Consider the following 19,326-nt stretch of genomic DNA (forward strand, 5'->3'; position numbering starts at 1 on the left):
CTCTCATTATGCTTAACAGGATTAATGGTTTTTTTAATGAGTAGTCAGAAATATGCCCAAATGTATAATTTGTTGGCAGTGGTGAAAAATTGAACTGTTTGTTTCGTGGAAAATACCCAAAACGTCATATTTTAAAAAAAAGAACAGTTTAAGAAAACGAAAGGATGGTGACAGTTCACTCCACAACATCTAGCCTAGACCTCAATCGGAGACCGCTGCTATCAATAATTATGGAGACAAACCGTATCTCTCATGTAATTCCCCATACATGACAGACTGGACTAACAATTAGTCCATGAAAACATTTCTATGTAATAATTGTATTTTTTTTTTAAAAGAACCTTTCCCCTTCTACTAATTTGAATTAAGGAAACTAAACTTATATGTGTGTGTGCGCGTGTGCGTGCGCGCGTGCGTGCGTACGTGTGTGTTTGCGAGTGAATTTTAAGGCTTTACTAAAATATTCTCAAACTGATAAAAAAAAACATTGCCACGTTTGGAAGTGAGAATTAGCCTTATAACATTAAAGTCACATTGTAATAATTGCTAGATTGATTTAGATCGTGAAACTTGACTTTGAAAGTGTGATATAGCTGGGATTTAACGCTCAAAATATTAATTAAAAATGTCCACTATTGTCTAGGTATTTCTTTGATACTACATAATACTTTCATACTGTTATATAATCCATAGTCACTATAAGGATGCAATATTGCCGAAGCGACATTAAATATTAATTCACTATTAAAACCCATGCAAGAGACACAGAACTAAATAGTTGTTCTACTTAGGGGAGGTAACTCTATTTCACCGGAAGTATCTATGGCGTTCCTAGCAACTCGAGTGCCAAATGAGAGAGAAGAAAAGTACCGTGTTTTCAACGTTGATGTTCCCATTGTAGTAATTCAATGCGATATTGTGGAAATATTGATGTCTAGGTAAAAAAACAGCATGTATCAACTCACCAATGAAAATATATAGCAGATTCCCAGAGATCAACGATGTATCTGACAGATTTTGGCCTACCACATAAAACTATGAGACTATAGACCTATTATATTTATAAATAGAGCCCTCAGCCTCCACGGTCTGTAGTCCATATTCAGTCTTGGTGTACAAGATGTAATTAGTGCCTTATATGAAACTGAGAAATTGTGTAATCATGGTAATCAGCAACTGCTAGATCAGATTGCTGATATTGACTTCAGGCACGGGTTTCAGTTTTTTTGCGAATTTGTTTATTATTAGTAGTAGTTACAGTGTCCTGTGCTTCGGGCTGTAGATTGAGATTAGAGTTTGATTCAAGTAATATTCACATTGATCTGTGTAAGACTACTTAATTATGTAGTAAAAGACTGGTGGTGGACTCATTATATTAGGAATGGATGAGTGATTTGCCTATGTCACTCATAAGTTGTAACTATTGTAATATTATTGCATACACATATATGGGTGTGTGTGTAGAGGTGTGCACCAGGGCTGGGACAAGTCCAAATTTACAACCCGGGTACCCGCCACCCTATTACCCGGCCCTACCCGGCCCTACCCGGATACCCACTATAGGTCTCAAGAGTTGGGTACAAAATGCCTGAATGGGAATTGTTTTACCGCAGCCCTGGCAAAAAACTATTTAGATACATGTATAAAACAATCTGATCATGTATAATCTGCAGTTGATAGACGCTTTATCCTTACTTGAACATATAAAAGTCAGAACGAATGCTTGCATAGTGAGAAAGAAATGTGGACATTAGCTATACTTGTAGTGTAACCATTGAGTTTTATTGTTAATGTCATTAAACAGTATGTCACCTGACTAACCACGGGGCCGGGTAGTCATGTGGATACCCGGGCCCTACTCAGGACCCACCCGACCCGAGTACCCGAGTTACCCGTCCCAGCCCTAGTGTGCACCCTCCTGCCCATTTTTGCAGCATAATTAACAGGGTTTTTTAAAGTTTTATATTTGAGCAGTATCTAACACAATAACTAACTTATTTGGTGATAATCTGCTATTTTTATCGGACAGGGCATGTACAAGGCTATATATCTTATGATAAGCTTCAATATTAATTGCAGAAATGAAATTTGTTTGACTGTTTGCTAGTACCAAGTAATCAAACAATGATCTTGTTTGACACAGTGAATTACAGTCAGAGGAATATCGTGGTATAATTTTATTTTTCTCAAAGCCAGACTTTCTTAGCTTATTGATTTGCTTTTGTAAAAATTATTATAAATTGAAACAAAAATTCAATTCTCCAACATGTTTAGAGAATTATATCTGAATTTGCCATGTCTATTAAAGCCACTCTTGTTCACATTGCAGTTTGATCTATATGCTGTAGTTATATATGTGTAGATATATGTATCCAATTTATTTTTAGGGGGGCAAGGGTGGTAAAACATGCATTCAGAAAAAGATAAAAGTGCTTTTCTTTTTTGTCTTGTCATTGTTTTGGTCAGTGATTCCGTACGTTGTTAAGGTACTGTAGTAGTCTGCATTCAGTTGGCATGGTTTTGGAGTTCACTGTTAGAGGCCACCGTATTCTATCATGAACTCAACTATCTTATCACCTTCTGTATAATTACAGCTTCAGTAAAGGCACTTCTCTATGAATGGAAAAAATAAATCAAGTGGACAAAAATGAAAATTTGGAAACATTTTATTTTACTGCAGCTACAAATAAAGATATAAGAAGAGCAGCTTGGTAAAGATTTGAGAGGATGGACCCCAAAATAGTGGCCATAATGGCCAAGCTGGCGAACAAGGAGAAGGTGAGACAGGTGACGCCAGTTGACCTGGAGGAAGCCGACAAACCCCCTACCAACCTGGAGGAGTACCTGCAGGTGGAGGGATGGGTATGTTCATGGCAGATTCTTGGGGACTATTAATACTGTTTTCAATTTTATGTTGTCCAAATTCACAAACCTAGGCAAAAACAGTGTGAAATAAATTTGTCCATGATAATTGTTACAACTTCAGTTTCAATTTGTTAATATCACATAAAGAGCAGATTAATTGGTCAGTATTAATATGGAACAAGTTCACAATATAATATTAATCTGTTGAGAACAAAGCTGACAGGAATCCTCATACATGTTGATTGCAGAGACATTTAATTTGTAACATATACCTGAACTTTCATAGTATGTACATTTTCTGTAGGGTAAAACTTGTATCATACTCATACTGTGTTTTCTTATTGAAGCATGATTGGCCGCATCCCGTGAGTGGGCTGACGCCCTTGAACTTCAACAAAGAAGGAACCTTGCTGGGGTCCCAGGAGGATATCGCTGACATACTCAGGGAGGCAGCTCGTATCCTTGGTTGCAACCAGAGAAATTGTTCCACTGTGTTGCTGAGAATTATGACTGAGAAAATATCTCCCATTTGTTACAATGACACACTTCAAATTTGAAAAGAGTATTTAAAGATGTGCATGACAGATCTGAATGATATCAAGTGTACCATGGATGATTTAGCTTCGCTGGGCTGTCAGGTGGCACAGGTGGCCCTGTCGTCAATGCCACAATACGCCATGCAGAGTTGAATCTGCTGCCATAACCCTCAGATCATGGTTCGAATCCCTGGTTTGCTCTGATTATGTTTCTAGGTTTGTCAGCACCATTCACATGCTCATGGGGTTCACAAAAGTAGTAAATGTCTAAGACCAGCATCACTTCATCCTCCTACATCAAATTGATATGCCACGTCATAACAGACATAAGTCAGGGCTCATACTCACTCAAGAATGTCTACTTAAGGTGCATATGAGATTATGTCTGTAATTGTCATACTCAAGATGATTACCATGACAACCTACAGCTTTATTCATGCCATCATTATTCACAGTTCTCTAGCTGCTAGAGTGCATACCATTTTAATTCCATGTCAAGATATATGTAGCTATGTTCTGTTGAGCTTAGATATTTTCGGTTTGTAAAATTGTAGCAAGTATTAAGACCTTGCGGTCGGTTCCAAATACAATTTAACGCGGTTAAATCTACATCTAGCTCTACATTGAAAACACAGTATGTGTATCTCCTAATTCTACCTTGAATTTGGAAAATACTCAATTTTAATTGGTCAGTCAGAGGTATCAAATCACAATCAACCCCCTCTGATTGAAATAGCCGATTTGACGGTGGAAACTAACATTCATAGAAAAGTACTTTTTTCAGTCATTGTCGGCAAGCACATTTATGTAATTATACAATTATCATGATTATAGGTTACAAAATGCAAAGTTGCGGTATCTACAATATTCAAAGGATGTGCGGCAATACCTTTTGTGCAGAAAACACGATAGAAATCTAGGAAGATAATGTTTTTTTAGTTTGGGGAACAACAGAGAGCTTGGAATTTGGTGCTTTTTTTACATACGACTGTGACATCATATCTTTTGCGTCCCAATGAGTGATATGACGTTATAATGGTGACGTGCGGTGTAGATCGAAAGCGTTGCATTCGGCTCCAAATTCAAATCAGCGTGGTAATATCTAGAGGTAAGCTAGCTCTACATTGAAAACTCATTATGTTTATCTCCTAAAGAACCATATTTTGGTCTAATCATGGGGCATTCTCTATGTGTTTACTCAAAGCTTTATCGCAATTGATTGTCAGTGTAATGAAGATCACAGTTCAGGAAGAACCGATACATTAACTTACAGGAGTGTACAATCAATAACGAGATGGAAGTCTGTGTTCCTTGTTCTTGTGTTACCCACTGGTATAATGACACTTCGTGACACCTGTACTTCTTGACATCACTTATCACTTATCACTTATTGACGGGTCTATTTTCATACAACTCACACAGCTTCATCTTTCTATGGCAGTATATCACATATTTCAACATTTGAACTTTAATTAAAAACATGTATTAAATAGAAATATTATCAGTAAAGTCAGTAGAATCTTGTTCAGTAGACACTGCTAACTAGATAAAATAGATAACAAGATAGGTTTGTTTAGCAGTGTCTAATCATTTGATTCCTGATAGCTACAAATATAAGGTAGAAATTCCAGATCTCTATCTTGTTCCTCAGTGACCTTACAGACACAAATTGATGGTATAGCAACATGTCTAGACACAACATGGTGTACTTGGTGTCGTAAGACTCCTCACTTGCTGCAATCTCATTAAAATCAGACCTTAGTTCTCGCTACCGCTAAACAAAGATCTGAGGATATCCCATTACGGGTCAAGTCAGAACGACCTTTCGCGAATTTTGACCGACCAATGAAATGACTGACAAGAAATCGATACTACCAGAATCATATGATCAGAAGGCAGCTTTCTCGAGCCTTACGACACTTTTTTCAAACTGGCGACCACGCTTTGAAACATATTTTGATGTATTCTCGATTAAAAAAATTAAAACTGATAAGAAGAACATTCTGGAATGGCATATAGATGGCCTAGATTGTATGGATATAATCATAAAACCTGTAACTGTCGTTCCGAATAGCCCATGTTAAATATTTCGTGGTTGCATGATTAGAAAACATTCCGACTGTCACTTTCATGATCTGGTAAGCAACGCTCTGATTGGTTGGATGAAAGGTCGTTCTGACGTGACCCGTAATGGGATGTCCTCAGATCTTTGTTTAGCGATAGAGAGAACTAAGATCTGATTTTAATGAGATTGCTCTGGCTGCAATTGACCAACACACACAAACAATGAATTCATGTTCAACTGAAATATAATGTTCCAAAGTATATTACTGTTAAAACATTTCAGATTGTGTCAAATATCTTATGGACATTTGATCCATTTCTGTCTATGCGAGTGAGTTAGTGTTGTTTTACGCCACACTCAGCAATATTCCAGCTATATGACGGCTGTAAATAATTGTGTCTGGACCAGACAACCCAGTGATTGACATCATGGGCATCGATCCACGCAAGTGAATACGATGACATGCATCAACCAAGTCAGCGAACCTGACCACCCGATCCTGTTCGCCATCTCTTATGACAAGCATAGTTGCCTTTTACGGCAAGCATAGGTTGCTGAAGACCTATTCTACCCTGGATCTTCATGGGTCTTCTGTCTATGCAATCATATGATGTTATTTGTTATGAAAAAAGGTTTGGAATCCCCTGATTTGGAGAAGTAGAATTCTGGATAAATGCCACTTAATAAAAGTCTTCTGTGTGGGTGTCAGTGAAAGTGAAATTATTTCATGATGCACTTTCACTGATTCAGAATCTGATGTAACAAAGCCAAGTCAGAGCGCATTTTACCAAATTTTTAAACCATTACATCTTGCTGTGAAGAGTTGAACCCATTATTTGTGTCAGGATCTGCTTACCCTTGATTTGAATCCCAGATTATTTTGTTCAGTTGTTCAAAGCCATCTTCCCGAGGCAAGGGAATTAACTGACTCTAAAAGTCCAGTTTCCACCCTTGCTGAACTAGGCTGGAATTCCCCGGCTCTAGCGTAGCACTATCAGTGGCTATTATGAGTTATGTCCCTTTTATGCCTCTCCTATGGACCAATCAGATTCCACCTCTCGTATCCCTTGCATTTGCTTCTAACAAAATGGCAGTGCCCAGTCAAAACGATCTGATCGATAATCAAGGTCTATATTGTGAGAAAACGGGTCTTACATCGCAAAGTGCATCAAATCACGTGAGCACCTTGATTAAAAACATGAAAAGATTTGGAAAATATCTGCTGTCAACAAGTTGGCGGTACACATGTTTTGCAAATCCTGCAATCGACCTAAAATCTGCATGATAGTTTACGAACCGGATTTCGATTTCGTTGGTCGATTTTGATTGGACTATGCATAGACTCGTTAGTCCAGCCAAAATCTAACTCCATAATACCAGCCTAGTTCGGCAAGGGTGGAAACTGGACTTTTAAAGTCAGTTAACTCTCTTGCCTCGGGAAGATGTTCAAAGCAGGCTTGAGCACACCTCACTCACGCTGTAAAACTAAGTCAGCAATAATACAGTTGAACCTTGTAGCTATGTGTTGTGTGCACACTGCGTTGCCTTGACCTGCCGCCAGCCCTGGGTCTGCACATGCTGGAGAAACTGGAGGACAGGCTCATGTCTCTGGAGGAGAAGCTAGTGTATTTTGCAGAGCGTATCGTCACTGATAACAAGCGGGAGTCTCGGCTCACAGACAGGCTGTTCCACTCTCCTTCCAGAAGTAAGACATCCTTTATACCTTTGTGTGAATTGTTTTGTTTTGTTTGCTGTTTAATGCCACACTCAGCAATATTCCAGCTATATGATGGCGGTCTGTAAATAATCAAGTCTTGACCTGACAATCAAGTGATTGATGTCATGAGCATCGATCCATGCAATTGGGATACATCGACATGCATCTACCAAGTCAGTGAGTATGACCACCCGATCCCGTTAGTCGCCTTTTACGGTCAAGCATGGGTTGCTGAAGACCTATTCTGTGAATTGTCATGGACATAGTATTTTAGTATAATGAAATTATTAGGGATATGATGCATGATACATAAGTTTATTGCAATACATATGGTCAAATATGATACATATCCTGATAATCTTAATGAACCATTCTTGTTTATTAATGTTTTTGTATAATATACCCCTACACTTCTTTGTAGAAGAACACTTTCGAATACAAAGTATAAAATGTGATATAATTGTATCGCAAACAAAACCTAATATGGATTACAGTCTTAAGGCGCCGCAATACGCTGTGCAGTGTCCCTTGGGCATGCCAGAAACCTATGATGGTGGGTTTGAATCCTGCTTTGCCCTGATTATGTTTCTAGGTTTGTGGTAAACGTCTGAGACCTGCATCACTTTAGGCTTTCCTCCCACATTAAGCTGACATGCCGTGATATAACTGAAATACTGTTTAAAGTGGCGTTACACGAAACTCACTGTATACAAACAAACTAGACACTAGATAATCTTTAGGGTTATTTTCTGTATATTTCAAACAAGAATGAATGTATGGAAATAACTCATCCTGCATGTTAGATGCAGTGACTGCAGGTTAAGACCCATGAAAAGACTTGTCTTGTGAGGAAAGGTCTCATATATCGTTCTGTATTTCAGCATTTATGACAGAGGTGTCTGAATCTGATGCAGTCAAATCACACAGCAGTGCTCGAGGACATAAAAGTATTGTGAGTAACATTCAAAGTCAGCTTCAAGTCACATTATCTCTTCATTGTACAGTAATTTAAGACTTACTTTACTTACTTATATTGGAGATTTTACGTGCGCTTTCCGACTGCAGCGTATTTCGCACACGGGCCCGGCCAGGCCATTTAATGTGTTTCCGAAAAGGGGAAAAAGTTGTTTGGCAATCCAGTAGGGGTGTTTTAGTGGTTGCTTATATAGAATTTTGGAAATTTTGAGATTTGGAAAAAATGCCAAGAGGGTTTTGGGGGCGAACTAAGGGAGCTGAGTATGGTAGTTTGTTAGTTTGATTATGTGGTTTGGTTTTGGTAGTTTATTGGGGTTTTAAATGCGATTTATTACCCCTGTTTTGATTAAGTATACGCCTAAGGCTTTGAATATTTCTATTTTATTTTGTGGGTTTAGGATTGCTTCTAGAGTAAGAGCCTTATTTAGATTTAGGGTGGTTTGTAGTGTAGTTCGCTGTGTTAGGTAGTGGGTGCAGTGTATGAGTGCGTGTTCTGGGGTTTCTTGTTGGTTGCAATGTGGGCAGGTTCCTGTTGCGTGTTTTTTTTATTATTTTGAGGTGGTTAATTAGGTTGGTACGTCCTGTTTGGAGTTTAGTGATTACTCTGTCGATTTTTTTGGATGGATGTAGAATTTTTGGTTTGGTTAGGGTTTTTTTTAGAACCTTTTGATTTGGCTATTTGAGTTTAGATATAAGTTATTCCATTTTTTGGTGATTTTTTGTTTGTTGACACTTTTAATTTCTGATTTGGAGATGGGTAGGTTTAAGCTTATTTCTGGGATTTTAAGGGATAGTTTAGCTGCTTTATCGGCGTTTTCATTGCCGTATATTCCTACGTGGGCGGGGATCCAAATGAATACTATTTGTTTGCCTGCCTTAGTTAAATCGTTTGAGCTTTTTAGTATTTGATTTATTAGTTCAGGGCCAATTTGGCCAATTTTCATGTATGTATGCTAGTGTGGTGGTTTTAGCTATGTTTGGGTCGGTTTGTTTATTTATTGTGCTAGCTAGTGTTATGTCTATTATGGGTGTTTTAAGTTTTGTGGTGAAGATATTTGATTTTTTACAGTTTTGTTTTAGATTGTTTATTCGGTGTTCATTTAAGTAATTGGTTATTCTTTGGGATATTGGAGTAAGTAGAGGGTGTTTTCGAGCTAGGGCTTGGTTTTTTGGGCTGATATTTTTGTTTATTAGGTTTTTGATTAGGGGTTGGATTGAGACGCGGCCCAGAAATTTAGGGTTAATTGTTCCCTACGTAGATTTAGTGGCATTTCTCCTGTTAAGGCCTGGAGTGAAGTGTAGGAGGTGCCATGTTGAGTGAGTGTTATTAGTTTTAGAGCCTGATATTGGATTGAGTCTAGTTTTTTGCTGAGGGGTTGGTTTAGGGTGTCGTATATGGCACATCCGTAGTCTATTTTAGATTTATTTAGTGATATATACAGTGAGAGGAGGGTGTCTTTGGAGGCCCCCCAGTTTGAGCCAGTTAGGCTAGTTAGTAATTTAAGATAGAATTCATGGGATAAATTGCATGACACAGTTTAGTCATGACACTGTTAGGGCAGTGGGGTAGTCTAGTTTTGACACTGTTGGGGCAGTGGGGTAGTCTAGTTTTGACACAGTTGGGGCAGTGGGGTAGACTAGTTTTGACACTGTTGGGGCAGTGGGGTAGCCTAGTCTTGACACAGCTGGGGCAGTGGAGTAGCCTTGTGGTTAAAGTGTCTGCTCATCATGCCAAGGGACGGGGTTTGATGCCCCATATCGGTACAATGTGTACAGCTTATTTCTTCTGTCCCCTGCTGTGATATTGCTTGAAACAATAATCAATCATGACACAGTTAAACATTTCCTTACATCCTATCTTCAGGATTTTGTGGACTCTCTGATGGAGACTCGGAAGAAGAGTCTGGACTACTGCTGCTTTCCAGGATTCCGTCATGGAGAGCTTGTGGAACTTCCGGGACAGCTAGAGGCCCCACCAATACTCAACCGAGTCACAAACGCTCAGGACTTCAATGTGAGTAGCAACAGATATACCAAGTCTAATGCTAAGACAAGTCGCTGCCTGAAAAATATCTTGTTCTATACATGTATGTTAGTCAATGTAACCTAATATTTCTCAGGCAGCGAAGTGTCTCTTAATGGCCTCTAATCCTGTTTCCCTCTGTTCTATCAAAATTAGAATACATGCACACAGTTATGTTGCAAACTATTGTAGCCCAATATATATCTTATAGTGTATTGATTTTAGCTTCTTGGCAGAAATTCTGTATGCTTGGGAAGTTACACGAAGTCACTATTGTTTCATGTTGTAGTCTGGATTTAAGAAGTTCTGGAAAAAGTTGTTCCTGTCTGAGGCATCTGTAGCAGTGATGCAGGACACGTTCTGGTGGGTGTTCCTGGATCGCTTCAACACAGAGGTGAGGAACACCGAGATACATGCACTGCTCCTCTTAACACCATGTTCCCCTCTTTAACACCATGTTCCTCTCTTCTCCACATTACTTCCATTTAATGTGATGTTTATGTATTACAGCTCCATCACTATAATGGACATAAAAACTTCACACATATATCACTTAAAACATAAATAGTTTTCAAAAGATTCTTCCTCCACTCAGTGTCGGTGGCAGAGCAGGTATGTCATGTTTTTTACAATCAGAAGGTTTGGATTTTCTGTTCAAGGTAGGATGGGCTGGGCGTTATGAAATGCCTACATTTTTAGCCCACCGGACTGAAAGTCATGAGAGCTATCATCTTATGTCATGGTCTGTTTGTCTGTCATGTGACACAAACATCTTGTTCAGTGGAATGAAATTTGGTACATGTGTAGTTAGCAGTGGGGATCAACGTATACGTTCCTTTTTTTGTGATACTTGATTACAGACTGTAATCCTTGATTGACACTGGTGCTTCAGCTGCACTGTTAGTTGAAGCTTCTTCTGGACATAATCAGCCATTTACTTTCAAAATGTAATGTCCTTGGGTTGACCTTTGCACTTATAAAGCCATAACACATCCATTTTTGTTCAAGATTTACTGTTTTTTTGTCATATGTCAAGTTAGTCATGGGGCTCAACACATATGTTCTGTTTTTCATGATATTTTAGATTTTGAACTTGATTTGGACCTTTGCACTTCAGACTTACTGCAAGCTGACACTTCCTATGGCTGTTACAGAGCCATGTTTGTCACAAATGTAAATGAAATGAAATGTGTAGTTTGTAGTTGTCAACACATGTTTTCAACAATATTTAGATTTGGCCTGTTTTTTACCTATACACTTTCACCATGCTCCTAACTTCTCTCAAACTGCATTTCCTCACACTGTTAACATCATCTCAGTAACCGCTGGACCTCTGAAGCTGAAATTTCACATTTTTCCTCTTCATATGTTTTGAATGTATGTTTTTTTGCATCAATTCAGAAAGGTTTCAAGAAGGACAAGAACCGGCTGTTTGACAGAATTGCTGACAGTTTTGTGGCATTGTTCGCCAGTATCCACAAAGATGTCAAAGACAAGTTCATGTCCGTGAGTGTCATACAGACATCTTCTATTTCACATGTAGCTAAAAATTTGGTGTCAGAGTTTCTTGTTTTGTTTGACATAATGGCATTTTGTTGATTGTCAAGCTTTGGAAAGGGTAGACTGGAGGTCATTTACAAACACATAATTTACATTTATTAAAACAAATATACAGAATTTAATTTTGACTGTATGGTACACATTTACCTCAATAATACATCTTGAAAAGAGTTATACACTCTTTTTGTGAACATCATCCATATTCTCAATACCGGTAGTATTTTCAAGTATTGCAGACATGAATTGTTCTCTGCTGCAGGAGTACCCTGACTGTCTGGCTCAGTCAATCTACGCCACGTACATGGAGGCATTTCCTGAATCTGAAACCAAGTTTGACGACCAGTTCAAGCAGGAGCTTGTCTATCTCATACATGAGTGGGTGACTGGTAAGTAGCATCTAAGCATCAAAAGTAAAGGTGGTTTCATGTAGTCTACATCTGTGGAAAACGATGGCAGCAGGCAAAATATTAATTCATGGTTAATTCTCTTACTCCATCAAATATCTTTGACAGATTGATGTAAAGATGCATAACAGTTATGGATGGACACTAAATATGTTGACATGTGAGTCAGTATGGAGTGAGTGAGTGAGTTTGGTTTTACGCCGCATTTAGCAATATTCCAGCAATATCACAGCAGTCGACACCAGAAATGGGCTTCACACATTGTACCCATGTCAGGATTCGAACCAGGGTCTTTGGCATGACGAACGAACGCTTTAACCACTAGGCTACCCGACCGCCCCGAGTCAGTATGGAAGTGGAAGAAGTTATATTACTCAAAATGGTTGATAAAAAATGGTTCTTCAAGATGACTGATCATTTGAAGTCTTGCTACTGCATTGCTGAGAACAATATGATGTAAGGTCATCCATGATTCTTGTTGTCACAAAGTGATTTAATGCCATTTGGCATATGGCCATGCTATAACATGGCAGCCAGGAAGAGATATAACCATGATATAACATAGGAGCCAGGTAGAAATATGACCATGATATAACATGGCAGCTAGGTAGAGATATAACCATGATATAACATAGGAGCCAGGTAGAAATATGACCATGATATAACATGGCAGCCAGGTAGAGATATGACCATGATATAACATTGGAGCCAGGTAGAGATATGACCATGATATAACATGGCAGCCAGGTAGAGATATGACCATGTTATAACATGGCAGCCAGGTAGAGATATGACCATGATATAACATGGCAGCCAGGTAGAGATATGACCATGATATAACATGGCAGCCAGGTAGAGATATGACCATGTTATAACATGGCAGCCAGGTAGAGATGTGACCATGATATAACATGGCAGCCAGGTAGAGATATGACCATGATATAACATGGCAGCTAGGTAGAGATGATATGACCATGATAAAACATGGCAGCCAGGTAGAGATATGACCATGATATAACATGGCAGCTAGGTAGAGATATAACCATGATATAACATGGCAGCCAGGTAGAGATGATATTTCCATGATATAACATGGCAGCCAGGTAGAGATGATATTTCCATGATATAACATGGCAGCCAGGTAGAGATGATATGGCCATGATATAACATGGCAGCCAGGTAGAGATGATATGGCCATGATATAACATGGCAGCCAGGTAGAGATGATATGGCCATGATATAACATGGCAGCCAGGTAGAGATGATGTGATGGTGATATAACATGGCAGCCAGGTAGAGATATTTCCATGATATAACATGGAAGCCAGGTAGAGATGATATTTCCATGATATAACATGGCAGCCAGGTAGAGATGATGTTTCCATGTTATAACATGGCAGCCAGGTAGAGATGATATTTCCATGATATAACATGGCAGCCAGGTAGAGATGATATGGCCATGATATAACATGGCAGCCAGGTAGAGATGATATTTCCATGATATAACATGGCAGCCAGGTAGAGATATTTCCATGATATAACATGGCAGCCAGGAAGAGATATTTCCATGATATAACATGGCAGCCAGGTAGAGATGATATTTCCATGATATAACATGGCAGCCAGGAAGAGATGATATTTCCATGATATAACATGGCAGCCAGATAGATGAGGATGTGATGGTGATGTAGCATGGCAGCCAGGTAGAGATGATGTCATGGTGATGTAGCATGGCAGCCAGGTAGAGATGATGTCATGGTGATGTAGCATGGCAGCCAGGTAGAGATGATATGGCCATTATATAACATGGCAGCCAAGTAGAGATATTTCCATGATATAACATGGCAGCCAGGTAGAGATGATGTCATGGTGATGTAGCATGGCAGCAGTACATCTTGGATGCTGTTCCAGGTCTGAAGCCTGTCCCTGGCACATGGAAGCGGTGGGATGACAAGCGGCTACAACCTAAAGTAGCTGGAGATGAGGCATCAGCCGCAGCTAAACAGATGATGCAGGCTGCAGCACTCAACAAGGAAGGTCAGTTGTAATACATGGAGACAAGTCATTATTCAGTGGTATTAACTCACTTGTAGCAATACTATTGCTGGAATAAAATTGTGAATATTATTGACTCTGTCCTTTGGTAAAATATTGAATACTTTCACAAACATGAAGCACATTTTTGCAATGGCACCACCAGTGACTCTGAATCAAGATGTTTCCTTCAAGTGTCCAAGAATTTTAATATTAACAAAATGGCCAATGTTGCAAGTGATAAATTGTCTGTTGATTAATTGATCTGAATCCAAGAAATTGTTTTCAACTGTGCTTGAATTTTTGTCATCTTCACAGTTGCTCTCTCCCTGGACATGGAGTCCTTCAATAAGGTCATGGACAAGATGGGGCAGGAGCAAGGTGTGTCATCGGGCACCCCGCTGGGCATGTTAAGGGAGGTAACCAAGGTGACCAATGCCACCACACAGACAACACTACCTTCAAGCTCCCAGTCTAGACTTCCATACAGATCTCCTCCAAAAGAAGTGAGTAGAATGTTTAGAAACTGGCCTTTCTATTTTCTAAACATGTTAAATACAGCATATAAATATCATGTGAAATTGTGTGGGGATCAATTAAGAATCCTATGCTTGTTCAAACTGACTAAAATATGATTGATTGAGAATTTTGTATTTATGCCTCACTGGGCAATGTTCTAGAAAATGTCACCGGCAGTTTGGAAATAACGGAGTCTGGGCCGTTGTGAACATGAGCAACGATACACATTATTATTGACAGACAATCAGCTGTGTCAGACATTGTGACCACAAAATCCTGATTCTAGTCAACAACAAGCATACAACAAGCAAAGACTACAGGGAACTCTTCTGTCCTGGAATAGCTAAGGGGGCAGGCTAACATGAGGATCAGGTGGCTACAATGTGTGACATGGTGGATCGTGTGTCTTTATTTCCTGTTGGTGTGGATCATTGTCTGGTCCAGACTTGGCAATCTACAAGCCACCATCATAGAGCTTTAATAAAGCCAACTGCAGTGTAAAATCACATTCGTTCAATATGGTTTCACCCAAATTGTATCTGTAGATTTAAGCATCTAATGCCGCTTCTTCTTTCCCAGTCTCATCAGATCGGCCCTGGGCCGGAGTATGAAAGGGTCAAGTTCAACACAAAGGGTCGGAGTCCCCTCATCTCACACTATCTTCACATGAGACAACTACGGCACTACAAGCAGGCTGGCAGGGAGGTTCGCAGGACAGAGATCTCCAAAGAGCCATATCCTTTCACAATGATAGATATTTTAATAGTGCATCAGAACAGATTGGATGATAGTTGAGTGCATTGTGGAGTTGTGACAGCCATCTTGATTCTTGAGTTTTTTGCTTTTCTGATCCATCTTATTCTAGTGCATTGTTTCTGTTCTGTACAATCTTGACAAAAGCTTAGAAAGATGGCTTTAATTCTGTGACACAGACAGGAACTGTTGGAACAGGTAAACCATCAGCCATCAAGATATCACAAAGTGTATGCAACATAACATGCACCAGTTTAATATGCATGACATTTTGTAGGAGTAAAATATGTCATCTTCTAATACCTAATACCACCAGTAATATACTTATACAGTAAGTGGATCCTTCCTCGAGCTGAAATACAATGCTGACATGGATAATGCCACGTGTTCTGAGAAAGACTGTAGAATACCTAAGTAAGATAGAGCTATGCATCCATCATTCTGGAGTAGTATGACCTTGACCTGCTGACTCCATCTGGCCAGACCTACCAGCAGTTGATCCATAACACCCTGGCTCTGTCCGACGCCCTCAACAAGGAGTACCAGAGGTGAGATCTGCCAGACTTGTACAACACAAGTCCTAGCACCCACATTCACTTGTGGCCCACATATTTCAGTCATAGTCTCTAGACACTAGTCCCAAGCCGATTTGCTCTTGTAACATTTGTCTAGAATGTTCAGCTAGTAATAGCTGATAAATTGAAAATATTGCCAGAGTGAGTGGACTTAAAACGGAAATAATGGTCACAAAATATTTTCTTGGAATTGAAGATTTTGAAAGCAGACCACATCTGTGCTTATCAAAACTTCCACTATACCAAAGACTGTATTGCTTTCATGTATATTTAAAAACTGAAAGAGGCTATTTCATTTACATTTACTTTCTACACAATACAAAATTCAGAAGTCATCACTATGTTCTGTCATTAGATAAGGTACAGAGACATGTTGCTCTTAAATGTTTTGTTACATATGATGTGATTTACAGACATGTGATATTGCAGTCATAAATCAGAATTCCGTCTTTTTTATCTGTCAGATTTATTGTGGTGTTTCAATGTGTATCTTTGGATTTCTATTATGTCTTTGTCAGCAAAGAAGACATATCTGTTCACTCTTTTTTGTCATTCTTTGATCACATGCCTGGATATAGGATAGGATATGAATGATACATGAATCATTGTGTATTGCAGAATTTGTGAAGAGACAAACAATGAAATTTATGAGCTTGAGAGGAAGAAGCGAGACATGAATCGTGAGATTGACTCTCTGCAGAAGGAGTTGCTGTTCACAAGGAATCCTCTGGACCTGAAGATTCTCAGCGAAAGAATCATGGAACTAAAGGTATGATGGAGAAAAGAGGATTCTCTGATCACAGTGTCCTTGAGGTTGCTGCTTTAGTCCCTGAATCCAGGGCGTTTTGTATCATCAAGTGATATCACTTTTACTGTCAACAGAATAACAGAGAGAAGGGAATTACCAACAAATTCATTTTAAGATTATGTGGCTATGAAAAAGATCCTTTGACTTGATGTAAGAAATGTTAAAACTACCAGCCTTCAGCTTTCAATAAAAAGCAAACATTCGGAATTAACCTGTCTAAGGTTCATTTTAAGGTAATGGAAGCCAGGTACAATACAGTTCAGTGAAGATGTTTCCCTGAGAGTGTAATCCCCATGTATTTTCTTCAACGAATTCCTCTGCACATTTTGTAGATAGAACTAGTGCCCAGTAAGTAAAAACAAGTCAGGTAGGCAAAATGCATGAGTGTATCTTTCTACCCATCTAGCATGAGGTGATGCTCAAGATATCAACCTTGGGTTGCCTGCTCTAGGATCAGTTTTTGCCTGCCAACACTTGATAGAGGTTCCTCTATTGTCTGATATGAATTAATAATGTTCTAAATGGCTGACCACGTGCAGCTTCAAGCAAGGTGTGTCTTGGATAAGAAAGCATGGAAAAAGATTTTTTGTTTCAAATCTAAAGCAGACAATCCAGTAATTGACATCATGAGCATTGATCACGCAATAGGGATAAGATGACATGCATCAACCAAGCATAGTGCAGCATAGCATCGATATTTCATGTTGCCATCATGGACAATTGCATGTATGATCAGTAGTTTAATCTATCATTACACTCTAAATGAGTGAGTGAGTGAGTTGGGTATAACCATGCTTTGAACAGTTTTCCAGTTATATCACGGCGTGTCAGCTTATTGTGGGAGGAAAGCCCAAAGTGATGCAGGTCTCAGATGTTTACCACTTTGGTGAAACCCATGAGCACAGATATGGTGCTGACAAACCTAGAAACATGATCAGGGTGGACCTGGGATTGAAACCCATCATCATAGGTTCCTGGCTTCCCAAAAGACTTGCGATGCCTTGGACAACTTGGTTGCCCGTGCCCCGCTAATGGTGATCCTCTACATGTTGATGTAAAATCATGTTCCTTAATGTATTGAATTATGATTTACTGTTAATACAGGACCGAGATCGCATGACCCCTCTACTGACGACAGACCGAGACACGCCCCAGTTGTCAGATGACAGCAGCATCAGTGACGATGACAGTGTGGAGGAGAAAGAGTAACATCCACATGGCAGCATCACACCTGTGGATGTACACCCCATGGGACATGGTCCTGAAGGAGGAAACAATCTGTCATCCAACACTGGACAATCACGGACAGAGATGGAAAACTGACCATCTCATTACTTGTTGCTTCGAGGTTATGTGTCATAGCAACATTCGGAAGTAATCTCGGATCTTTACCTTTGAAAACAAGAAGTGGAATCCTAAGAATATAAAACGTGTCTTGAGTGATTCCTTCATGTCAAAAATAATCTTTCAGATTTACAGTCAAAGACAAGTGTGGTTGTTTGCAACGAAATCTCTGTGATTGCAAACATTGGACCTTAACTCCACGGTCAGTTCACATATTAGGACAGCAGCTCAAATAACAAGAGTTTACAATGACATCATAAAAATAGCCTATGGACTAATTAGCTCATTTGAAGTTTTCCTGGCCTGACATATATATAGTAATGCTTTGACAAAGTTAAATCAAGTTCAGACAATGGTACATTCTATTAATATTTTCCAATGCTATATATCTTTATCAATCAAATCAAGAAAGAAACATACATTTTAGAATATGTTTATTAAAAAACAGTGTACAGAGATCGTGACGTGTCTGTATAAAGTACAAATAGTACAAATAAACAAATAGTTCAGAAGATAAAGTTGTTTGCTGTATATTCCTCCGACTTCTATGCTTAAACTGTGATATCATAATATGTTTGTGTGTACACGAAAATAAGTGACAACAAATAAATGCCTCTGAAAATCCTAAGCCATTACTGCCTGCTATGTCAAGATATACACAACAATGCTACACCTCATTATGACATTGTGCAGTCAACCTCGTACACAAGCTATGTGACTGACAATGGAGTGTTCAACACTCAAACACTTCAATGGGACTTGGGTAATGGATGGACTTTTCACACAACCATGGCCGCCAGGGTTTCAAACTATTGTAATATTACATTAAATGTTCATTAATGACAAAGTGCAACAGCCTTATACATATCATTACCAGCGACAATAATCTATTGGGTTGTTAGAATATTTGTAAAGAACAAATGTATGTTTATGAGACACTATTGGAGATCCGGGTAGAATAGGTCTTCAGCAACCCATGCTTGCCGTAAAAAGTGACTATGCTTGTCGTCAAAGGCGACTAACGGGAACGGGTGGTCAGGCTTGCAGACTTGGTTGATACATGTCATCATCCCAATTGCATAGATGGATGCTCATGATGTCAATCATTGGATTGTCTGGTCCAGACTTGATTAGTTACAGACTGCCGT

The 19,326-nt window shown here is 39.1% G+C and overlaps 1 protein-coding gene across 1 annotated transcript; it reads left to right on the forward strand.

Annotated features, from left to right (window-relative positions):
* The first annotated feature begins 812 nt into the window (after positions 1 to 812).
* LOC124136669 (protein FAM227B-like) lies at positions 813 to 18,791 on the forward strand. The gene is made up of 15 exons (XM_046502641.2): positions 813 to 938; positions 2,681 to 2,862; positions 3,213 to 3,321; positions 7,028 to 7,171; positions 8,065 to 8,135; positions 10,023 to 10,172; positions 10,471 to 10,575; positions 11,583 to 11,687; positions 12,001 to 12,127; positions 14,057 to 14,182; positions 14,498 to 14,685; positions 15,278 to 15,432; positions 15,922 to 15,999; positions 16,645 to 16,795; positions 17,939 to 18,791. The coding sequence occupies exons 2-15, from the start codon at positions 2,728 to 2,730 to the stop codon at positions 18,041 to 18,043; spliced, it is 1,749 nt and encodes a 582-aa protein (XP_046358597.2). The 5' UTR covers positions 813 to 938; positions 2,681 to 2,727; the 3' UTR covers positions 18,044 to 18,791.
* The last annotated feature ends 535 nt before the right edge of the window (positions 18,792 to 19,326 follow it).

The sequence above is a fragment of the Haliotis rufescens genome, unplaced genomic scaffold, assembly GCF_023055435.1.
Source record: "Haliotis rufescens isolate VD_foot unplaced genomic scaffold, xgHalRufe1.0.p SCAF_1, whole genome shotgun sequence".
Classification (NCBI taxonomy): Eukaryota; Metazoa; Mollusca; class Gastropoda; order Lepetellida; family Haliotidae; genus Haliotis; species Haliotis rufescens.